The sequence below is a fragment of the Protopterus annectens genome, chromosome 8.part1 (assembly GCF_019279795.1).
Source record: "Protopterus annectens isolate FY-2018-M chromosome 8.part1, PAN1.0, whole genome shotgun sequence".
Taxonomy (NCBI): Eukaryota; Metazoa; Chordata; order Ceratodontiformes; family Protopteridae; genus Protopterus; species Protopterus annectens.
The window spans coordinates 265379041-265396963 of NC_056742.1; the positions used below are offsets into that span (position 1 = coordinate 265379041).

General features: G+C 35.7%; 1 protein-coding gene across 2 annotated transcripts in view; it reads left to right on the forward strand.

Annotated features, from left to right (window-relative positions):
- Positions 1–17923, forward strand: part of SPIRE2 (spire type actin nucleation factor 2) — a 1014080-nt gene that overhangs the window by 642543 nt on the left and 353614 nt on the right. For both annotated transcript variants that reach the window (XM_044081853.1, XM_044081854.1), the window contains exons 5-6: positions 9036–9200; positions 16089–16178. In XM_044081853.1, coding sequence (XP_043937788.1) covers positions 9036–9200; positions 16089–16178 — 255 coding nt within the window. The remainder of the gene's footprint in view (positions 1–9035; positions 9201–16088; positions 16179–17923) is intronic.

The following is a 17923-nucleotide window of genomic DNA, read 5'->3' on the forward strand; positions in this document are numbered from 1 at the left end:
ATATAGACACAGTAAATAATAAGATTTGCATAAAAAATGAGTTGGGACAAAAATATTGAGTTTTATTACTTATTAATAACTTTGGGCTTAATTTCACTTACATAGAGGCTGTAATAACCTGTAAAATACATTGCGAAGGTTTTGTCATGTTTAGATGCATTTACACTGCTAAATGAATGTTTGTCACTAGTTTTTAACAAGTTTCCCGCAAAAATGTTAAGGGAGACAATCTGGGATGTGGGCTACCTCATGAACAGTGTCCTCGAGTTGTTTCAAAAGCTTCAACTCTCAGAATTCTCACAGAGAAGCTGAAAGCAGTCAATCTGACCTTTGACCCAGATATCACACTGACACATTGCAGATTCAGGAAGAACACTCTACCAAGAAGTAGAACTGATGCAAATGTGACTATGTGAAGGAAAATGAACTCTTTAACATCTAAATGTGAGTTATTTTATATAATTACTTAAATATCTATGTTATAATTCATAAAATATGTCAGTTATAATGATTTTAAATGATGCAGTTCCTTGTAGTAAGTAAATGTCTTATTTTAGAAGGCATAGAAAATGAAACATTTATTCAAGTGTTTTTGAAAATCTACTTGACTGCAGCATACTAATATGTGTTAAAAACTTATGTTCCAAACATATACATTACTATAACTCATTTAATTCATCTGATTGACAAGCATAAATAACTTTATAACTCTATTCTGGAAGAAATTGTCATGTGATATATTTTAAAGCAGTAGTATAGACATACAAAATACAGATGGCTTTTTTTACAATAATGCAAGTGTTTCTGAGAATTTGCATAACTATGCAGTATGATTTATAACAATTTCTATAAATATAATATTTTATTCTGTTGACAATAATGAGTATGAGTAAAATGCTCATATACAAGCAATTCAAGGTTTTTGTTTGGAAGCTGTTGACTGCATTTACATGACAGAAAATAGATGCATCTTAATATATGTAATGTCTGAACCATATTAGCCAAAGTTTTTGATTTAAATGAATGTTAGAACTTATTTTTACATACTTTGAATAAATTAATATGTAAATATGCCTACTTTTTTTTTTTTCCTCTCTCTCTTTCTTTCACTTTCTCCCCCACTTTCACATCTTTTATTTCTCTCTCTCCTCTTGGTTCCTAATATCAAGATTATTTGAATGCTATTTGAATACAAGTGTATTATATTACATAGATGTATATAGTAGTATGAATAGTTTTTAAAAAAAAAAGTTTATTTTAGTTTATATGATGCTGTTTTACCAAATGTGTAGTCTTGTCTTGCTAGATAATTGAATTGAAAGCTGTTAATTTAAGTTAAATATAACCAGTATTAAATTGATAAGGTGGTAGCTGAGGTACTGCTGCTTAGGGTAGGGGTTAACTTGAGTGGTAAATACTACTCTAAGTTGGAGTTTTTAACTCCAGGCTGGATGCAAGGTTTAATCCTTACATTATTTTTACTTGTTCATTGTTATATGTATATAGTTTTGACATCCACAATATATTTTGTACACTCATTGTCACTACAAACAAAATTGAATCCTATACAAAATCCCATAAGAGATTCAATAAATACAGCTATATTTAAAGGTACACCTAAAGGAGGAGATGTAACATTACTTATGTTGTTATTTGTTATTTTGATCATAAGATTCTTAAGTTTTAAGAATGCCAAATGACATCTTTAAAAGGAATTTCTTTAAACATTAATGGATTGAATAATCCATGTAAAAGGGCAAGCCTAATAAGATACATTAATTTACATAAGGCCAACTTAGTCTTCCTGCAAGAAACCCATCTCTTGAAAAAGATATTGATAAACTAGCCACAAACAAATATACAGTATTGGTTAGTTCAGAGCACACTCAGAAAAAGAGGAGTGGCTATTTTATGGAATAAAAGTATGCCCATTCCTAAAACCATTAAGTCTTATCAGGATGACAAAGGAATGTTTTGTATGGTTACAATACAAATTAATGGGAAGACTTACACTTTAATTAATGTATATTGGATACCTGGAATTGGTATTAATACAGTGAAACATCATCTTGATAAGATCATATCATTCTCTATAGGAGATATTATTTTAGCTGGTGACTTTAATTGTATACTACATGAAAGTGATACTACCACTATAGGAAAAAGAAGAATTACATCTAATGCAAAACGTTTAAATGATTTTGCTAATTCTTATCATTTGAATGATATTAATAATCAGATAGATTCAAAATCATTACCATACACCTTTTTTTCTAACAGATACAAAACGTATTCAAAAATAGATAGGGTCTTTATTTCTAACCAGATGGTAACAGATTTAATTAATTCCAAAATCATTTCATGTCCTATATCTGATCATAATTCAATTGTTTTGAATTCATGATAAAAAATACTCATAATGTTCAGATCAAAAGGATACCAGCATACTTAACTCAACTAAAAGACTATAAAGAATATATACTTTCAGAAGTAAAACATTTTTAGACATAAATAATACTCCTGAAGTCTCCATTGTCTATGTTTGGGATGCCTTAAAATCATATCTATATGGACAAAGTATCAGATGGTATAATAATAAAAGGAAATCTTGGGATAAGGAATTGTTAGATATTCAAAGTAAATTAGACTCTTATAAACATAATATTAAAGAAAATATTATGGACAAGAAAGTTATTGAAGAAATAAACAAACTAAATGAGAAATACAAAGAAATTTTAACTCATAAAGTTAAAATAACTTTAGAGAAATACAAGTTTTGTCTTATTCAATAAGCCCCAAATACTTACATAGACTTAAAAATAAAACAAAAAGGTTGAATAAACAAAACCATATCAAAGAAATCTTTTCTCTAAGGAAAAGAAGAATGTTTCTAGTATACCAGAAATACTAGATGAATTTAGAAATCACTTTCACAAAATTAACCATAATAACATTAACATGGAACCTAAAGATAAAATAAAGGAGTTTATAACCACAAACATGAATAAAAAGCTTAATAAACAACAGATTAAACTATTGGACAAAAGTATTTCATATACAGAGGTTATTACACAAATAAATAAGCTTAAATCAAACAAAGCACAGGGTAATGATGGTATTATACCAGAGATATATAAAATCCTTTCTAAACGTACATATTTATTAATACATAAGGTTTTTATTTTGGCTCAAACTGAGTTAATAACCCCCCCATCTTGGCAATATACATTTATTTCGCTAATTTTAAAACCTAATAAAGATCCAACTAGATGTACTTCATATCGGCCCATCTCATTACTTAATGTTGATTATAAAATGTTTATGAGTATTTTTGCTAATAGATTGAAGACAATCATCCCCGGCATTATAGATATAGATCAGACAGGCTTCATTGTAAATAGAAATACTTTTGATAATATAAGAAGAACTTTAACATTAATTGATTTTGCAAATAGGAAAAAGAAAGATTTAACACTTATTAGTCTTGATATAAGTTCAGCATTTGATTCAGTAAGCTGGGACTATCTGTTTACCTTACTGAAGTGCACAAACTTCTCAGATGCATTTGTAAATCTAATTGAGCATTTATACAAAGGAACATTGGCTTATATTAAGGTAGGAACATATGTTTCACAAAAAATACCCATTTTAAAAGGTACAAAACAAGGATGTCCACTTTCTCCACTATTATTCACTTTAGTAATGGAGCCTTGGGCTAATTTGATCAGAAACAGTACTGACATAGAGGGTTTTGAAACAGATGAAAATACAACATCCAAAATTCAACTTTTGCAGATGATGTTCTAATTACATCAGCAGGATCTAATTCTTCTATGCAGTCTCTATTTGATAAAATGATGAATTTTAAAAGTATTTCTGGTTTAATATTCAATGAAGAAAAAACTAAAATACTACCTATATATACACGAAAAAATATTCTCATTAGTGATTTTACTAAATATGTACCCAATTCAGGTCAGATAACTTATTTAGGTATAATACTATCTAAAGATATTAAATCTATTATATATAATAATTATAATACCTGTTTTCTTAATATACAAAACCTTTTTAATACCTGGAATAATATGTTTTTTACTATGGAGGAGAGACTTACAGTTATTAAAATGATAATATTCCCCAAGATTCTATACTTAATACAATCAATAATACTTCCACCTACAAAAATAATTATCAAGAAACTGAATACACTAATGTTAAATTTCCTATGGGCACCTAATAGACCTAGGATTGCATTAAAGAAACATACTAATAGCTGGTCTCAAGGGGGTATTTCTTTTCCAGACTTTAATTTATATACTATCTCTTCTATTGTAAAAGTGATTACTTTATTAATAGATCAGTCATATGTTGCAAAATGGAAAGATTATTGGGAGCTAATTAGTATGCACTTCATGAAAATCTCCTTAACACATAAAAATATGATTGTAAATAACTCCATGTTATGGTTACTAAAGGAATTTTGTACTTCACCTATTACACCTAAACATATGGTTTGTTACCCATTAAATATTATTATTAGCTATCGTAACTTTATATTCATGCACCCTAAGTATAGGGAATGGAATTGTATTATATTCCCTATAATGTATACTCAGGGTATGCTTTTGTCATCTACTTCTGAAGGAACTCATTTAGCTATAGATAATGATCTAAAGTACTGGTATCAGTTGATATCTGATAATAAAGTTAAAAATCTAGATTTCTTAAAACAAGAATTTGATCTAAGAGAAACTTGCTGGTTAGAGGTTCAGACCTTTAGACAACATCTCATTAATAAAATAGAACTAATGTCTATAACAGTTAAAGAATCTATTCCAACACTGATTGATTACTTGATATTAAATTTACAACATAAAGTTTCTGATAAAGGTAAACTTTCATACATACATAAAATTATCAGACAAGAAACTTTTTACAGTGTAGATTCATACTGGAATTATTTCACTTCTATTAATGGGGACCCACCAAATCAACAAGATAAACAATATATATTGGAATCTGCCTATAGAACTACATCTTCCATTGTCTGGAGACTTTATACATGGAAATTTTTACATAGATCTTTTATACACCTTTGATGATGAATAAAATAAATAATAAAGATAATCTATGTAAGAGATGTAATGTAGAAATTAATGCTGACTGGGCTCATATGTTTTATGACTGTATAAAATTGAAAGAATACTGGAAGTCAATTAATGAATTTTTGCAGGCTCTCTTTACAGATAATTTCATTATTTCTAAATCTCTTATATTATTCAACACACCTGTACCTCAAAGTGTTAAAAAGGTTAAGCTTCCCTTGTTATGGTCTATTCTAGCAGTGGCTAGGAAAATAATAACCAGAAATTGGATTTCAGATACACCTCCTTCGTTCAATGAATTTAAAAATGTTATGAATATAGTGTGCCATATGGAAATAAACACAATTAGGTCAAGAACAACCAGAAAAACATCTTATTATATTGTATGGGATAATTTACAAAATTTGTAAAAAAAATCCTAATTTCAATAGCATGGTATTTTAGTTTAATTAATTGATCTGATTGTAGTGGATGTCTTTGTAAATACTTTAGTTGTTTTGTTGAATGTTATAATCATATCTATTTTTAATTACTTGTATAAAATTGTTATGATATTTCTCTTGTATGTTAAAACAATAAACCTGTTTTGAAAAAAAAAAGAATCTAAATGGAAATGCTCAGATCTGCTCTGAGCTACAACAGAATGGCATTAAATATGCTGATCCCAAGGATATTGCCAATATCCTGGCAGATCGATTTAGTGCCAACTTCACCCCCCTCTCAACTCCTAAAGGGCCCATCTCAATACCAAAAGATTGCCAAATTCCGATAATCACGGCCACACAGGTAGAAACCACACTCTCCGAAGCTAAGAATAACAGCACCCATGGGACCAGATGACATACCAGGCTGTGTACTACATGAACTACAAAATGAACTGGCACCTCACCTAAGTGTCATGTTTAATCATAGCCTCGCCTCAGGCTTCGTGCCCACTGAGTGGTGCACAGCTACAGTTATCCCGCTCCACAAGGGAGGATCTGCCTTGGATCCCGGGAACTACCGTCCCATCAGTCTGACAATCTGCAAGGGCATGGAATGCATTATCATGGAACATATAAACAAAGACATTGGCAACCTTCAAACACTGGACCCCACCCAGTTTGACTTTGTGAAGGGCCGATCTTGTCTCCTGAATCTGATTGACTTCTTCGAGTCAGTCTCCAGAGCTGTGGATGAGGGTAAGGTGGTCCACACAGCCTATCTGGACCTCGCCAAGGCTACTTGGATCCCCCACTCTGGAATCATAGATAAACTTACTAAGCTGGGCATAAATCCCTATGTCACTCAATGGGTTGCCAACTGGCTTACTGACAGAACCCAGACTGTAAAAGTAGCCGACTCCAAATCCAACTCCAGACAAGTGACAAGTAGAGTACCTCAGGGTTCAGTCCTGAGACCACTCTTGTTTGGCATCTACTTCTCTGAAGTACAGGCCAACACTAAGGGACTCTGGCTAACAAAGTTTGCAGATGACTGCAAACTGGAAGCCATTATTGAATCCCCAAATTATGTGGATATTCTACAAAAAGGCCTTACAGAAAAAGATGCCTGGTGCCAGAGCCATGGGCTCAAGTTTAATGCCAAGAAATGTATAGTTATCCCCTTTGGAAAAAAACATGTACCCATGAATTACCACATAGGTGGCAGGACGCTAAACATCGAAAGTGTGATGAGAGACTTAGGAACACAGGTGGACAGTGGTCTCACTTTTGATAATCACATCACCACAACAGTTGGGAAATCCGTCTATGTGGCACACCTCATCACTAAGGGCTTTTCATCCAGAAAAAAGGAGGTCATTGTCCCACTGTACTCATCCCTCATTAGACCCATTATAGAGTATAATTCCCCATTTGGTATGTACCTCACAAGACATCTGCAACAGCTGGAAAGGCCACAGAAATACCTCACTAAAAGAATCACAGGCCTAAAGCAGATGCCATATGCTAACCGTCTAAAACAACTCCAGCTATACTCTGTGGCATATCGTCTACTCAGAGGCGATCTCTGCTTAATATACAAGGCCATGTCAAACCCTGAGCTGTTGGACATGCTCCACTTAAAGAAATCCCAATCCCTCAGAGCTACACGCTCTAGGGATCTAAACCTTGTCATCACAATGAACAAAACATGCTGGAGGGATAGGTTCCTGACCCAGAGACTCCCCATACTCTGGAATAGATTGCCCATACATGTCAAGCAGAGTGCCTCATTGGCCCTCTTCAAAAGGAACCTTGATGACTGGATGGGAGACAGGAAATTCACCCTGGGATCATGTCAGTCACCCTGCTAGACAGGGGCCCAGAGAAGTAAATATTGTGGGAAGAAATATCCAGGGAATTGGGAATTGTTATGGCTAGGCTTCCATAGGCCCTAGGGCCGATAGCCTAGTACCAACCTATGAACCTATGTATATATATATATATATATATATATATATATATATATATATATATATATGGTTTCACTTCAGAATCCTGAAATATCACAATCTGGAAGCCCAAAATCCTGAAAGCTCAAAATCCTGAATCCCAAAATACTAAAAATACACAGGACACAAAGAATGACAATATTCCAGTACAAGGAATCACAGAAACACATACCAAACAAAGGATAGCACCCCCCCACATCCCCTGTTAATTAAATATATGAACTCCAAAACTGCACTGCACAGAAAAAAATGACAAACATACCATCACATGTTTCACGACTGCCTGTTGTAACCTTAGTAATGTTCCCTTTTAACTTGCTATACTACAACATAACTCATTATAGTGTAGTGAAGGGCAGTCTTGGAGTTGATATATTTAAGTAGCAGGTGGTGTGGGGGCCACAGGGTGGCTTGCCCCCTGCTTATATTTGGTAGAATGTCATGTGGTTTGTGTTGTCTATAGTCAGTATATGTATCCTTTATGTTTTCAGGATTTTGGGATTCAGTATTTTGAGTTTTCAGGATTTTGGGCTTCTGGATTATGAAGTTCAGGACTGTGATATTTCAGGATTCTGAAGTGAAACCATATGTATGTATGTATGTATATAAATATATATATATATATATATATATATATATATATATATATATGTGTGTGTGTGTGTGTGTGTATGTATATATATATATATATATATATATATATATATATATATATATATATATATATATACAGAGAGAGAGATATATAGATAGATATATATGCACTAACACTCCATGTTACACCCCATGGCCAAACAGAAAGAGGCATTTGCTAGTTTGGGGTAATGAGTTACAGTGTTACAGTTTTGGAAGGGCCACATTGTAAGGCTGGCATAAAAGTCAAAAAGTTCTTACTGTCCTGAGTAGTAATAAATGCATTTTGCCTTTTAGATTTGACTCTGTGTCATTAAGTATTCCCTCTTTATAGTGTAACCTTATGCTTGCATCAGCCTATGTTTGCTAGCTGTTTTGCTAAGGTTACTTCATGCATTGTATTTTTTTTCACTCCTTTGTTACTTTTTGGTTCACCAAATTTGAACAACATATAAATTAGCCAGTTTCAAGTTCAAAATGTGATATTTTTTGTGAAATAGCGCAAAATTATACTGTGGTATTTATAAATGGCAATGTTCATTTTTGAAAAACAGACCTTTATTAATTCACTCTTTTTATTTGTCTTATATATGTTATGAATTTATAAATGATGTTGAAGATTCAGAGCTAAAAGCAATACAGTTAAATCTTTGCTTAATGCTGCTAAGCTAAGCTGCATGAAACTTTCCATTCTGAAATGATGCTGTCAACCTAAATCTACAGTCTCTGCATCTGCCTTTCCAGTCCCTGGATGTTTACCCCATGCAAAGCTTACCAAATAAGTTTTCTATCAGTAGGAATCATAAGGTGAGCAAGCAATTTAGATTTTTAAACTATAAATAGCTCTGTTTTTGTTGTAGGCTCGACTTTGGGTACAGTTGATGCGAGACCTGCGTCATGGAGTTAAACTGAAGAAGGTTCAGGAAAAGCAATATAATCCTTTAGCCACTGAATACCAACTGACTCCCTTTGAGATGTTGATGCAGGACATTCGGGCACGCAACTATACACTCCGCAAAGTTATGGTAAGTGATAACATTTTGTTTATCAGTTAAAGATGACAAAAAAATCTGAGTCTTTGTCTCTTGGTCTCACATGCAAGATTTTCAGAAATATAATATTATTATTATTATTTTGCTTTACCAGTGAAAAAAAGAGTACTTTACAACCTTTATTTACCTCGTCTTCCTGACAAGTATTAACCACTTGCCTGTGTTTGAGGAGAAGCTTCTGGGAGAGATTCTCCTGCTGTAGTAGACAAATCTTTCTCTTGTGGCCCTGGGGTGCTTCTTGCTCGGTTGGGTCCAGGTGCCTGTGGGAGGTAATTCAGTACTCCTTCTTTTTGGAAGAATAATTCAGTAATCTTTCATTATGGAAAAATAATAAAGACAAGTATTCAGTTCCATTCAAAGTGTAGGTTCCTTTATTAGCAGATGAGCGCTGTTTAGAAGACTGAGTACAAGTAGTTAAGACTAAATCAGGCTTTTTATTGCAGTTTTCCAACTTTTCATTTCACATACTATCTAGCTGATATTTTCCTGCACCAACAAAACCAGAAGATTATAAAGCTCTGCAGAGTTTCCTTTTGTCCTTTATACCTGTAAATGTTCCTAATTCATCCCTTTTCACTAATCCACCTCATAATCATTCTTGAAACACCAATGAGAACACCCTTAATCAGCTTTTACTCATACCTTGTTCAGATGATATCTACACCATCCCACATTTTTTGCCGGATAATCCAGCCGGTCCCTATCCCTTACCCCATATACCTAGCACAGGCCTACTGGAAGCTAATCAGTTCCCCTTCCCTGTGCAAGTCTGCTAGATCTTCTGTGTATTTTAAAATCTCCCACTCCCAGACTGCCAGGTTATTCTGAAATATTTCCTTTGCTTCTACACTCAAGAACTCCTCAATCCTTTTCTGCCTTCCTTCACTCACTCTTACTATTTCCCCTAAAGTAAATCTTCTTATCCATCATACTGTTGAACTCTCAACTCTCTGCCAGCTGTTCTTCACATGACTTTCTTCCTCCTGCACCCACCTTCATCACTCATGTTTAGCTCCACTAAATCTTTAGTCCAGGTTGACTACCCTTGCATATTGTCTAAAATTTGATGCGCCCCATCCCCTCTTGCTTAGGTCCACCTTCATTCTTATTTTTCCACTCCTACAAAACAGTCATAATTTTTGCACTGCCTCCACCTGCTTCAAAAATGTCACAGGGGATATAAGAGCAGAGACATCATCATCATCATCTTCATCACCACCACCACTAGCATAGCTCTAAATGAACCAAGCCGCTCTATCCGTCCAACAATTTAATAACTTGCCTTTCCAGCTCATCATAGTTCTTCTCTACCACCTTCTGCACTGTCAGAAAAAGCTTAACTTCCGAATATCTTTCTCCCCCTTGGACACTGCTGCTCTGGGGCAGCAGTTGTGAAAGCTCGAGATGAGAGGTGTGCTTAGGATATATAGAAAGATGACATTCCTTGTAGAAAAGGGGCCTCCGTAAATGTTTGGTTAGAACAGGGACTGATGAGATGAAGTATTTATTTGTCTGTCTCTGTTTTTTTACATGTCTTTTGTCCTGGGAAAGTGGTTGGAAAGTAATGATTACAAAACACTTGATGAGTACCATATCAAAGTACAAGTGGATGCTGATATTCAAGCTTGTGATGGCCTCATGAATGGAAAATTGAGGAGGTTATGTATATTGCCTTAAGGTGATACGTGATCCCATATTTTCTTAATTTAAGCTAGCAATCCCTCTACAAATATTTCAGTCCTCCTACAGAATCAAGCTGGATATATGGTTTAGTCTACACATCTTGTCTGAGTTTTTTGAAGGGGCAAAATAAAAAAATGGATGTATATTTTGAGTTGTTCCAAGATGTCTTTCCTTACGCATTCCTTTTGTAGCTGGCAGAAAAATTATAGGTGGACTAGGTGATTTCAGTGTTTACCCTATTTTAACGAAGAGTAGCTAGGAAAAGGGTAGGGCAGACATGAAATAGCTCTCTATTGGCTGTGATTTTAGCAGCTTAAACAAATTTTACTAGAAAGTGGAAGACAGAGACTGCTCTAAAACTGAGAGATTTGCTAAAATGAAGAACCGTTGTTATCAACTGGAGAGATCGATACGGGACAAAAAGGGACCAAACTAAGTTGTTGAGTAACTGGATGCCCTGTGTTATAGCTATTGATTATGAATAGTTAATAGGACATTATGGTGCTCATTATGATTTCATTTCATGGCTAGTTGGATTACATTATTAGTAGTTTGATGGATAGGATGTCAGCTCTCTCCATGGCAGAGGATATGCTATACTGACAGAATACAAACAAACATTAGATGAGTTCAGTGTTAAAAAGAGCTCTACATCTTTCTAAGGCCAAGAGGATGTGTTTTATTATTATGAATTACTTTATAGGTAAGTATAATTTTCCAAATGTGCATATTGTCTTGGATTGCTAATTGAAAACTAACTGAACGTTTTTTGGTTTAGGTCAATCGAATAGTACAAGCCATGTAGTCCTTCTCCAGCAACAGGCTGTCTCATAAAAAATGTGAAAGAGAAAACTTAAAAACATTAGTTTTGTACCCCCTTACTTAAAATAACAGCCTTCAAGATTATACAATGTCAGAACATGTTTCACATTTTTTGATGAAACTGCCCATTGCTGGAGATGAACTTGCTCAATCAAATCTCTCTGTCTCTCTCCCATTTATGCACCATGTGGTACATTGGACAATGAGCACTGTTCAGTACTTATTGTTTCTGTAGCAGTTATGAGATTTATGGGCTCAGGTTGCTAGCCCAAGGCCCAACTCTCTTTGGAGGGTGCACCACACCCATTCACATACACACACTCAAACCTAGAGTGTCCAGTCCATCTACCGCATGTCTTTGGAATGTGGGAAGAAATCAACCTGGAGGGAAACCCATGCGAATGCAGGGAGGACATGCAGACTCTGCACAGAAGGCACCCCAGCCAAGAATTGAACTGAAAAACCTCTTGCTGTGAGGCAACAATGCTAACCACTACACCACCGAGCTGCCTGCTCAATCAAATATTTCCCGTTTAATGTATTTTGTCATACTGCTATATTTTATGTTCAAAGAATAGAAATAAATAAAATTGACAGGGTGAGGAATGAAAGAAGCTAGACAGAACTGTAATTTGGAGTAACAAATATTTGAACATTTTATAAATTTAGCCTTCAGGCTACTAAATCTCAAAAAAAAAGTGTCTGTTTAGAATTTTGCATTAGTATAGATGGGTTTAAATGTTTTAACAGAGGTCTCAAATTGCAGTCTTCTTGGCTATCATAGTTTCATAGCTTCATAGTAGATTACTAAGCTAATGGCTCAAGAGCCATTACAAGCCGTCTAGTCAGATTTAACCCAGTTTTCTATTCCCATAGGAAAGATAGCGGTTGGCAACTGGTGTTTTGACAATTTTTGCAGACTGCCCCTGTCCTTAAGGGACAGGGGCACCACCCTAGGAGTTAATTTGTGATTTCTCACCATTGGTTCAGATTGCACTTGAAGGTGGCAGAGAAGGGCTTGGACCACATTAATAGAAGCCTATTCCAGAGGAGGGGCAATCTCTTGGACACATATCTGTCTCTCCAGCATGATCTATTTATATCAGATATCAGGTTTAGATCCTTTGAGTGGGTAACCCTCATGCAGTTAGTTTTGTGAATATGCAACATTTTCATCAGGGCTGGGTCAGAAACTGCCTTGTAGGTCAGCACATAGATCATCCCTCAATAATAGGTAGGAAACTGACTGAATACAGTGATAGAGCTTTTAATCGGTCTGCATTTGACATGTTGGTTATACCCTGTATTTTTTTCATCAAAAACCTCTGAGGATGCCCCAAATATTGAAGGTACCTGGTGAGGTAAATGCCAAAGAATGCTTTATACTCAATTATTAGTCTGATGAGGGCAAAGTACAGTAGTACTATGACATCCTTGGATCTGAATGCCATGCTCTTACTTATAAACTGAGCCACATAGAAGAATTTCCTCACCACGGTGGACACATGGTATTCAAAGTTCAGATTACTATCTATCTGAGTACCTGGATCTCTCATCACTGGGCTCAGTCTTGGGGGTGCTATCAACTTTGTAATTTGCAGGGGTATTTGATTTCCAAAAGGGCATTATTATGCACTTCTTTGCATTTAGTTTGAGCCATGGCTCTGACACCAATCATTAGTTTGAGTCAGTCCTTTCTGTAGGATATCAACATCATTTGAGGAATCAGTGATTACCTATAACTTGCAATCATCAACAAACTAGCTTGGCCAAAGGCCATCTTCATTTGCCTTGACATCTGAGAAGTATATCCCAAACAGGAGGGGGCCCAGCACTGAAACCTGTAGTACTCCACTGGGCTTTTTCTAGATGTGGATTCCCCCACTGTAATCCATCTGGTGACATAGAGGTTTATGCCCAATTTTGTGAGTTAACTATAATACCCAAGTGGAGTATTGTGTTAAATGCCCTGGCCAGGTCAAGGTAGGTGGTATGCACTGACTTACCCTCATCCATGGCCTTGGTGACCTTCTCAAAGAAGTCCACCAGAGTGAGCAGACAGGACCCGCCCTTGATGAAGTCAGACTGGAATGGGTCTAGAGTCTGTACATTTCCTATGTCATTGTTAATCAGGTCCATGATGATACTTTCCATAGACTTGCATATGGAGCTAGTCAGACTTATGGGTCTGTAGTTTCCTAGGTCTGTTGATGGTCCTCCCTTGTGCAGAGACAAAGCCTGTCTGGAGACTGTGGTTAAACAGAGATCTGAGTGGGTCTGCTAGGTCATGTTTCAAGCTATTTAATAGGCACCCTGGGAGTCCATCAGAGCCCATTAATGCAGTGTTTCTAGCTTTACATAGTGCTGGGGTCCACCAGGGTGACTTGTTTTTCTGGCTAGACCTGGGTGTAGTTCAGTCAGGTACTGCTGTTTCTTTGCAGTTGTTTAAATAGTGCACAGGGCATTCATGTATACTTCTGCATAGGCCTCCATGTTTTTGGGGTTAGGAGGAGCTTTAAAATTACCTATGCTGTCACTTAATAGAAGGTGATTTGCCTTGGAAAAATTCTTTATAGAGTTTTAGGGTTTGATGGGGGATCTACCATCACATTTATTTCAAAGGAGAATGATTTATGATCTGATCTTACTAATGAAGACATTACACTGCGGGGTGCAATGCTCCCCCATGTTTGTGAGTACTGTGTCAAGGATATTTGAACCCCTAGTGGGAGTGCAGACCAGCTGTTCCACAGCATTTACATTGACAAAGTCCAGGAATCTGAACCTATGTGTTAGTGGTAGTGTATCTTTCCCAGGTTATGGAGGAGTAGTTAAAATTGCCCATGAGTAGGGTGTTGAGCTGAATGGTAAGTGGTTCTAGTAACATCAGGTATTGCTTATATAGAATCAGAAATCAAATTTTACAGCAGCGAGGCGTACAGACCAATCAAGAAAACACAATAAGCTTTCAGCCAGCAACCCCCAACTCAGATAGGTTTGCTACAGCACACTTCTGCATCAGGGGTGCAGTAAGAAAATACTCTTAATGTAAAATTGCTGGTTTTAGAGTTTATGTCCAGGGAAATCATACAGTCTAGATACCACAATCCTGTAAAACTAGCAGACACAGTGGAAACAGTTCAGCTTTGAAACACTACTACTAAAGTGAGAGAAATGTAATGAATACAGGATTTTTTGAAATACAGTAAAACTATTCAGCAGAAGTGCAAAATGATACTCATTTTTATTATTTTAACAGAGGATGGCTTTAGATGCAGCAGATTCTCTGTAACTCTCGGGCAAAGTAGCCAAACCAAGATCATTTCTAAGGAATTGAGACATGGGACATGGATGTTTTTGTACAGTGCTATACAATTACATTACTACACTGTACCCAAAAGTGCTATGGTGCAGTCATTGGTGACACTGTCAGACCTTTTAAAATCCTGTAGTGAAGCTATCTGGGGTCCATGTATATCACATGAGCCATTAGGATCTGGGTAAAAATCCTACACTGGGAATCTCAAAACTCTGTCAGACTGTGAATGGAATTCTGCTGTCTTTCTGGTAGGGTGTTATTGCTGCACTGGGACAATGCAATCCTATGTTAGGATGGTCTCTGATATGGTTATATCTTAGAAATCTTGTGACATGTTGCTAGAATAATAAGATTGATTAGATCATATTTCCATCACTGTAGTTCTAGACTTCACAGAGAATCATATAGTAAGTTATGAGATACACTTAGTTGTCAACCTTTTACCTCTGGAATTAGGGACGAAGAAAAGATAATTAGGGAAAAGCCCTAAAATTAGGTAAACATTTTAAATTCTAGTACTATTATCTTAGAAAGTTGACAGAAGAAAAGGATGAAAATGAATATGCATTTTCTGAAGTAAAAGAAGTCTGTAACTGTAATGACTGCTAGTATTTAGATTGTAATATAGCACCTTTTCCCAAAATAAATTTCCAGTTTTATTAGGGAGAGAGCACAACTTTGAGGAAAAAAAATAGGAATATCCCTAAAAATAGACACAGCTGAAAGGTACGAATTAAACTTCAAATCTGAGAATTATAGGATCATCCTGAAAATAATTGGAAACTGTAAAACTGTTACACTATCACCAGATTATTTGCAGATTTTATTAACACAATGGCAAGGCACTTAGTATGGAAAAAATGATTTAAACACTATGCACAGAAAAGACAAAAAAAAGTCAATTTGCTAATTCTGTAAACAGCTGCAGAGACATCTCCCAATCTATGTTGTTTTTCTAGTTTTGCATCTCTCAGGTTGTATCAATCAGATTTTCAAGGCTGTAGCACAAATTAATCTTACTCCTTTTCCTTCAATAGCAGGTAGATGGCTCTATTCCACCAAGAGTGAAGAAAGATGCTCATGAACTTATTCTGGAGTTCATCAGGTCACGACCTCCTCTGAAGCCGGTAAGAGCTTTCTGTGTTGACCATTCTTTCACTATGATAGGATACTGCCAGCTTTATGTAGACTGTTTATGTGAAATGTTCTCTCTTACTTATTTCCTAATTTATGCAGAATTTCATTGTGTTGTTTTTGTAAAGTTTTCCTTTTTCTTTGCCACTACAAAATTTCTTCAAAAACTAAATGGCATACAACTTCTACACTTGGTTTCTGTTTGCTGTTTGTCAGGTCCCAGTTAATCTTTCTTGTATGCCTTGTTTGTCTTTTTTCACCTTTGTGTTTCTCCTTCCTTTCTTCTCATGTAGCCTCTTTTTTCCTCATTCATCTCACTGAATTTCCATCTGAAATCCCATTATTTCTTCCTCATTGAATATCTATCTTGTTATATTTTCCACTTTCTTGCTTTCTCATCTTTGAATATCTCATTTCATTTTGACCTCTCTTTTACTAAACTCCACTTTCCTTTCAACTTTCATTCCATGTCTTGGTCTGTCTTTCTATTGATAGCTTCCTGTCTCCTTCCATTTTTTCTGCCTTCCCCCTTGCATGCCAATCATCAACCCTATCCAGACCTGATTTACTGCCACATTCATTCCTCCATCTCTTCATTTATTGCACCCCCCCCACAAACACACACACATTACCAGGGTCCTTAGTAGAGGTTAGCTTTTTGTATGATACACTGCTAATGTCAGGCAGTGTAGGAGGTGAGAGTCACCAGCAGGGTGGCTAGCATCTATTCAGACAAAGGATCTGATTTGGTTTTCATTAGCCTAATAAATATACATGCCACCAAAATAAGGCAGACAGTACAAGGCCAGCAGAAAATGCTGATTACTGCACATGCTGCTATGTCTGGCTACAGTTCTCAAGCACTGCTGGGTATGGCCCACTGCATGCCATGACCTGTACTGTTTCCGCACTGTCCTTACCTCTGCTAAGAGTCAGTGTTGGAGTGGATCAGAATGCCTGTCTCCCTCCATGATGGGCAATGTGATATTCAGTGGTGTAGCTAGAGTATGTGCTGCCTGGAGCTGTCTTTGAATGTGTAGCCCCTGCCCTTTCACAAAGTCATGGTCAAATGGGGCCCCCCATAAACAACCCTCCCCCCATGCAGTCATTCCAGTGTCCCATTACTTGGCTCTTTCTAACCATTTACCATAAATACTGTAATGTGCATACTGTTTTATGTTCTCCTTCTACAATGATTATTTGGATTTAGTTTAAAACTTTTATTTTAAATTTTATGGAACAAATACTGATAGACATCTGCTAAACAGAGCAATACAGTCTCAAACTGAAAACAGACTTAGCATTATAACTTCTCTGCCCTTGAAACTCACATTCATTGAAATAGCACTGAAACCCACATTCAAAGAAAATGCATCTGGCCAGTGGCAAATACATTTTACCTTTGGGCTCTTTTCAAATCATAAGCCCCTTGCACACATATTTAGGACCATATAAACATACATATATTCTTTGATTCAGCTTCTTGATTGTATGAAATGATATTCCTTGTGTAATACAGCACACTTGTTTGAGTGTGTTTTAAATGCATTGTTTTGAACATTTTTCCAGTAAACATGAAACAAAATGCATGAACCAATAATGACATAACTGCCCAATTCAGAACATTTCCATCATAAATGTCTGCTCAAACTTCTGTCATTACAATCCACCAATATCAGTAAATATGCACAATCTCTGCAGAAGTAAAAGTCATCTAAATAATTCCACATTAAAGAGA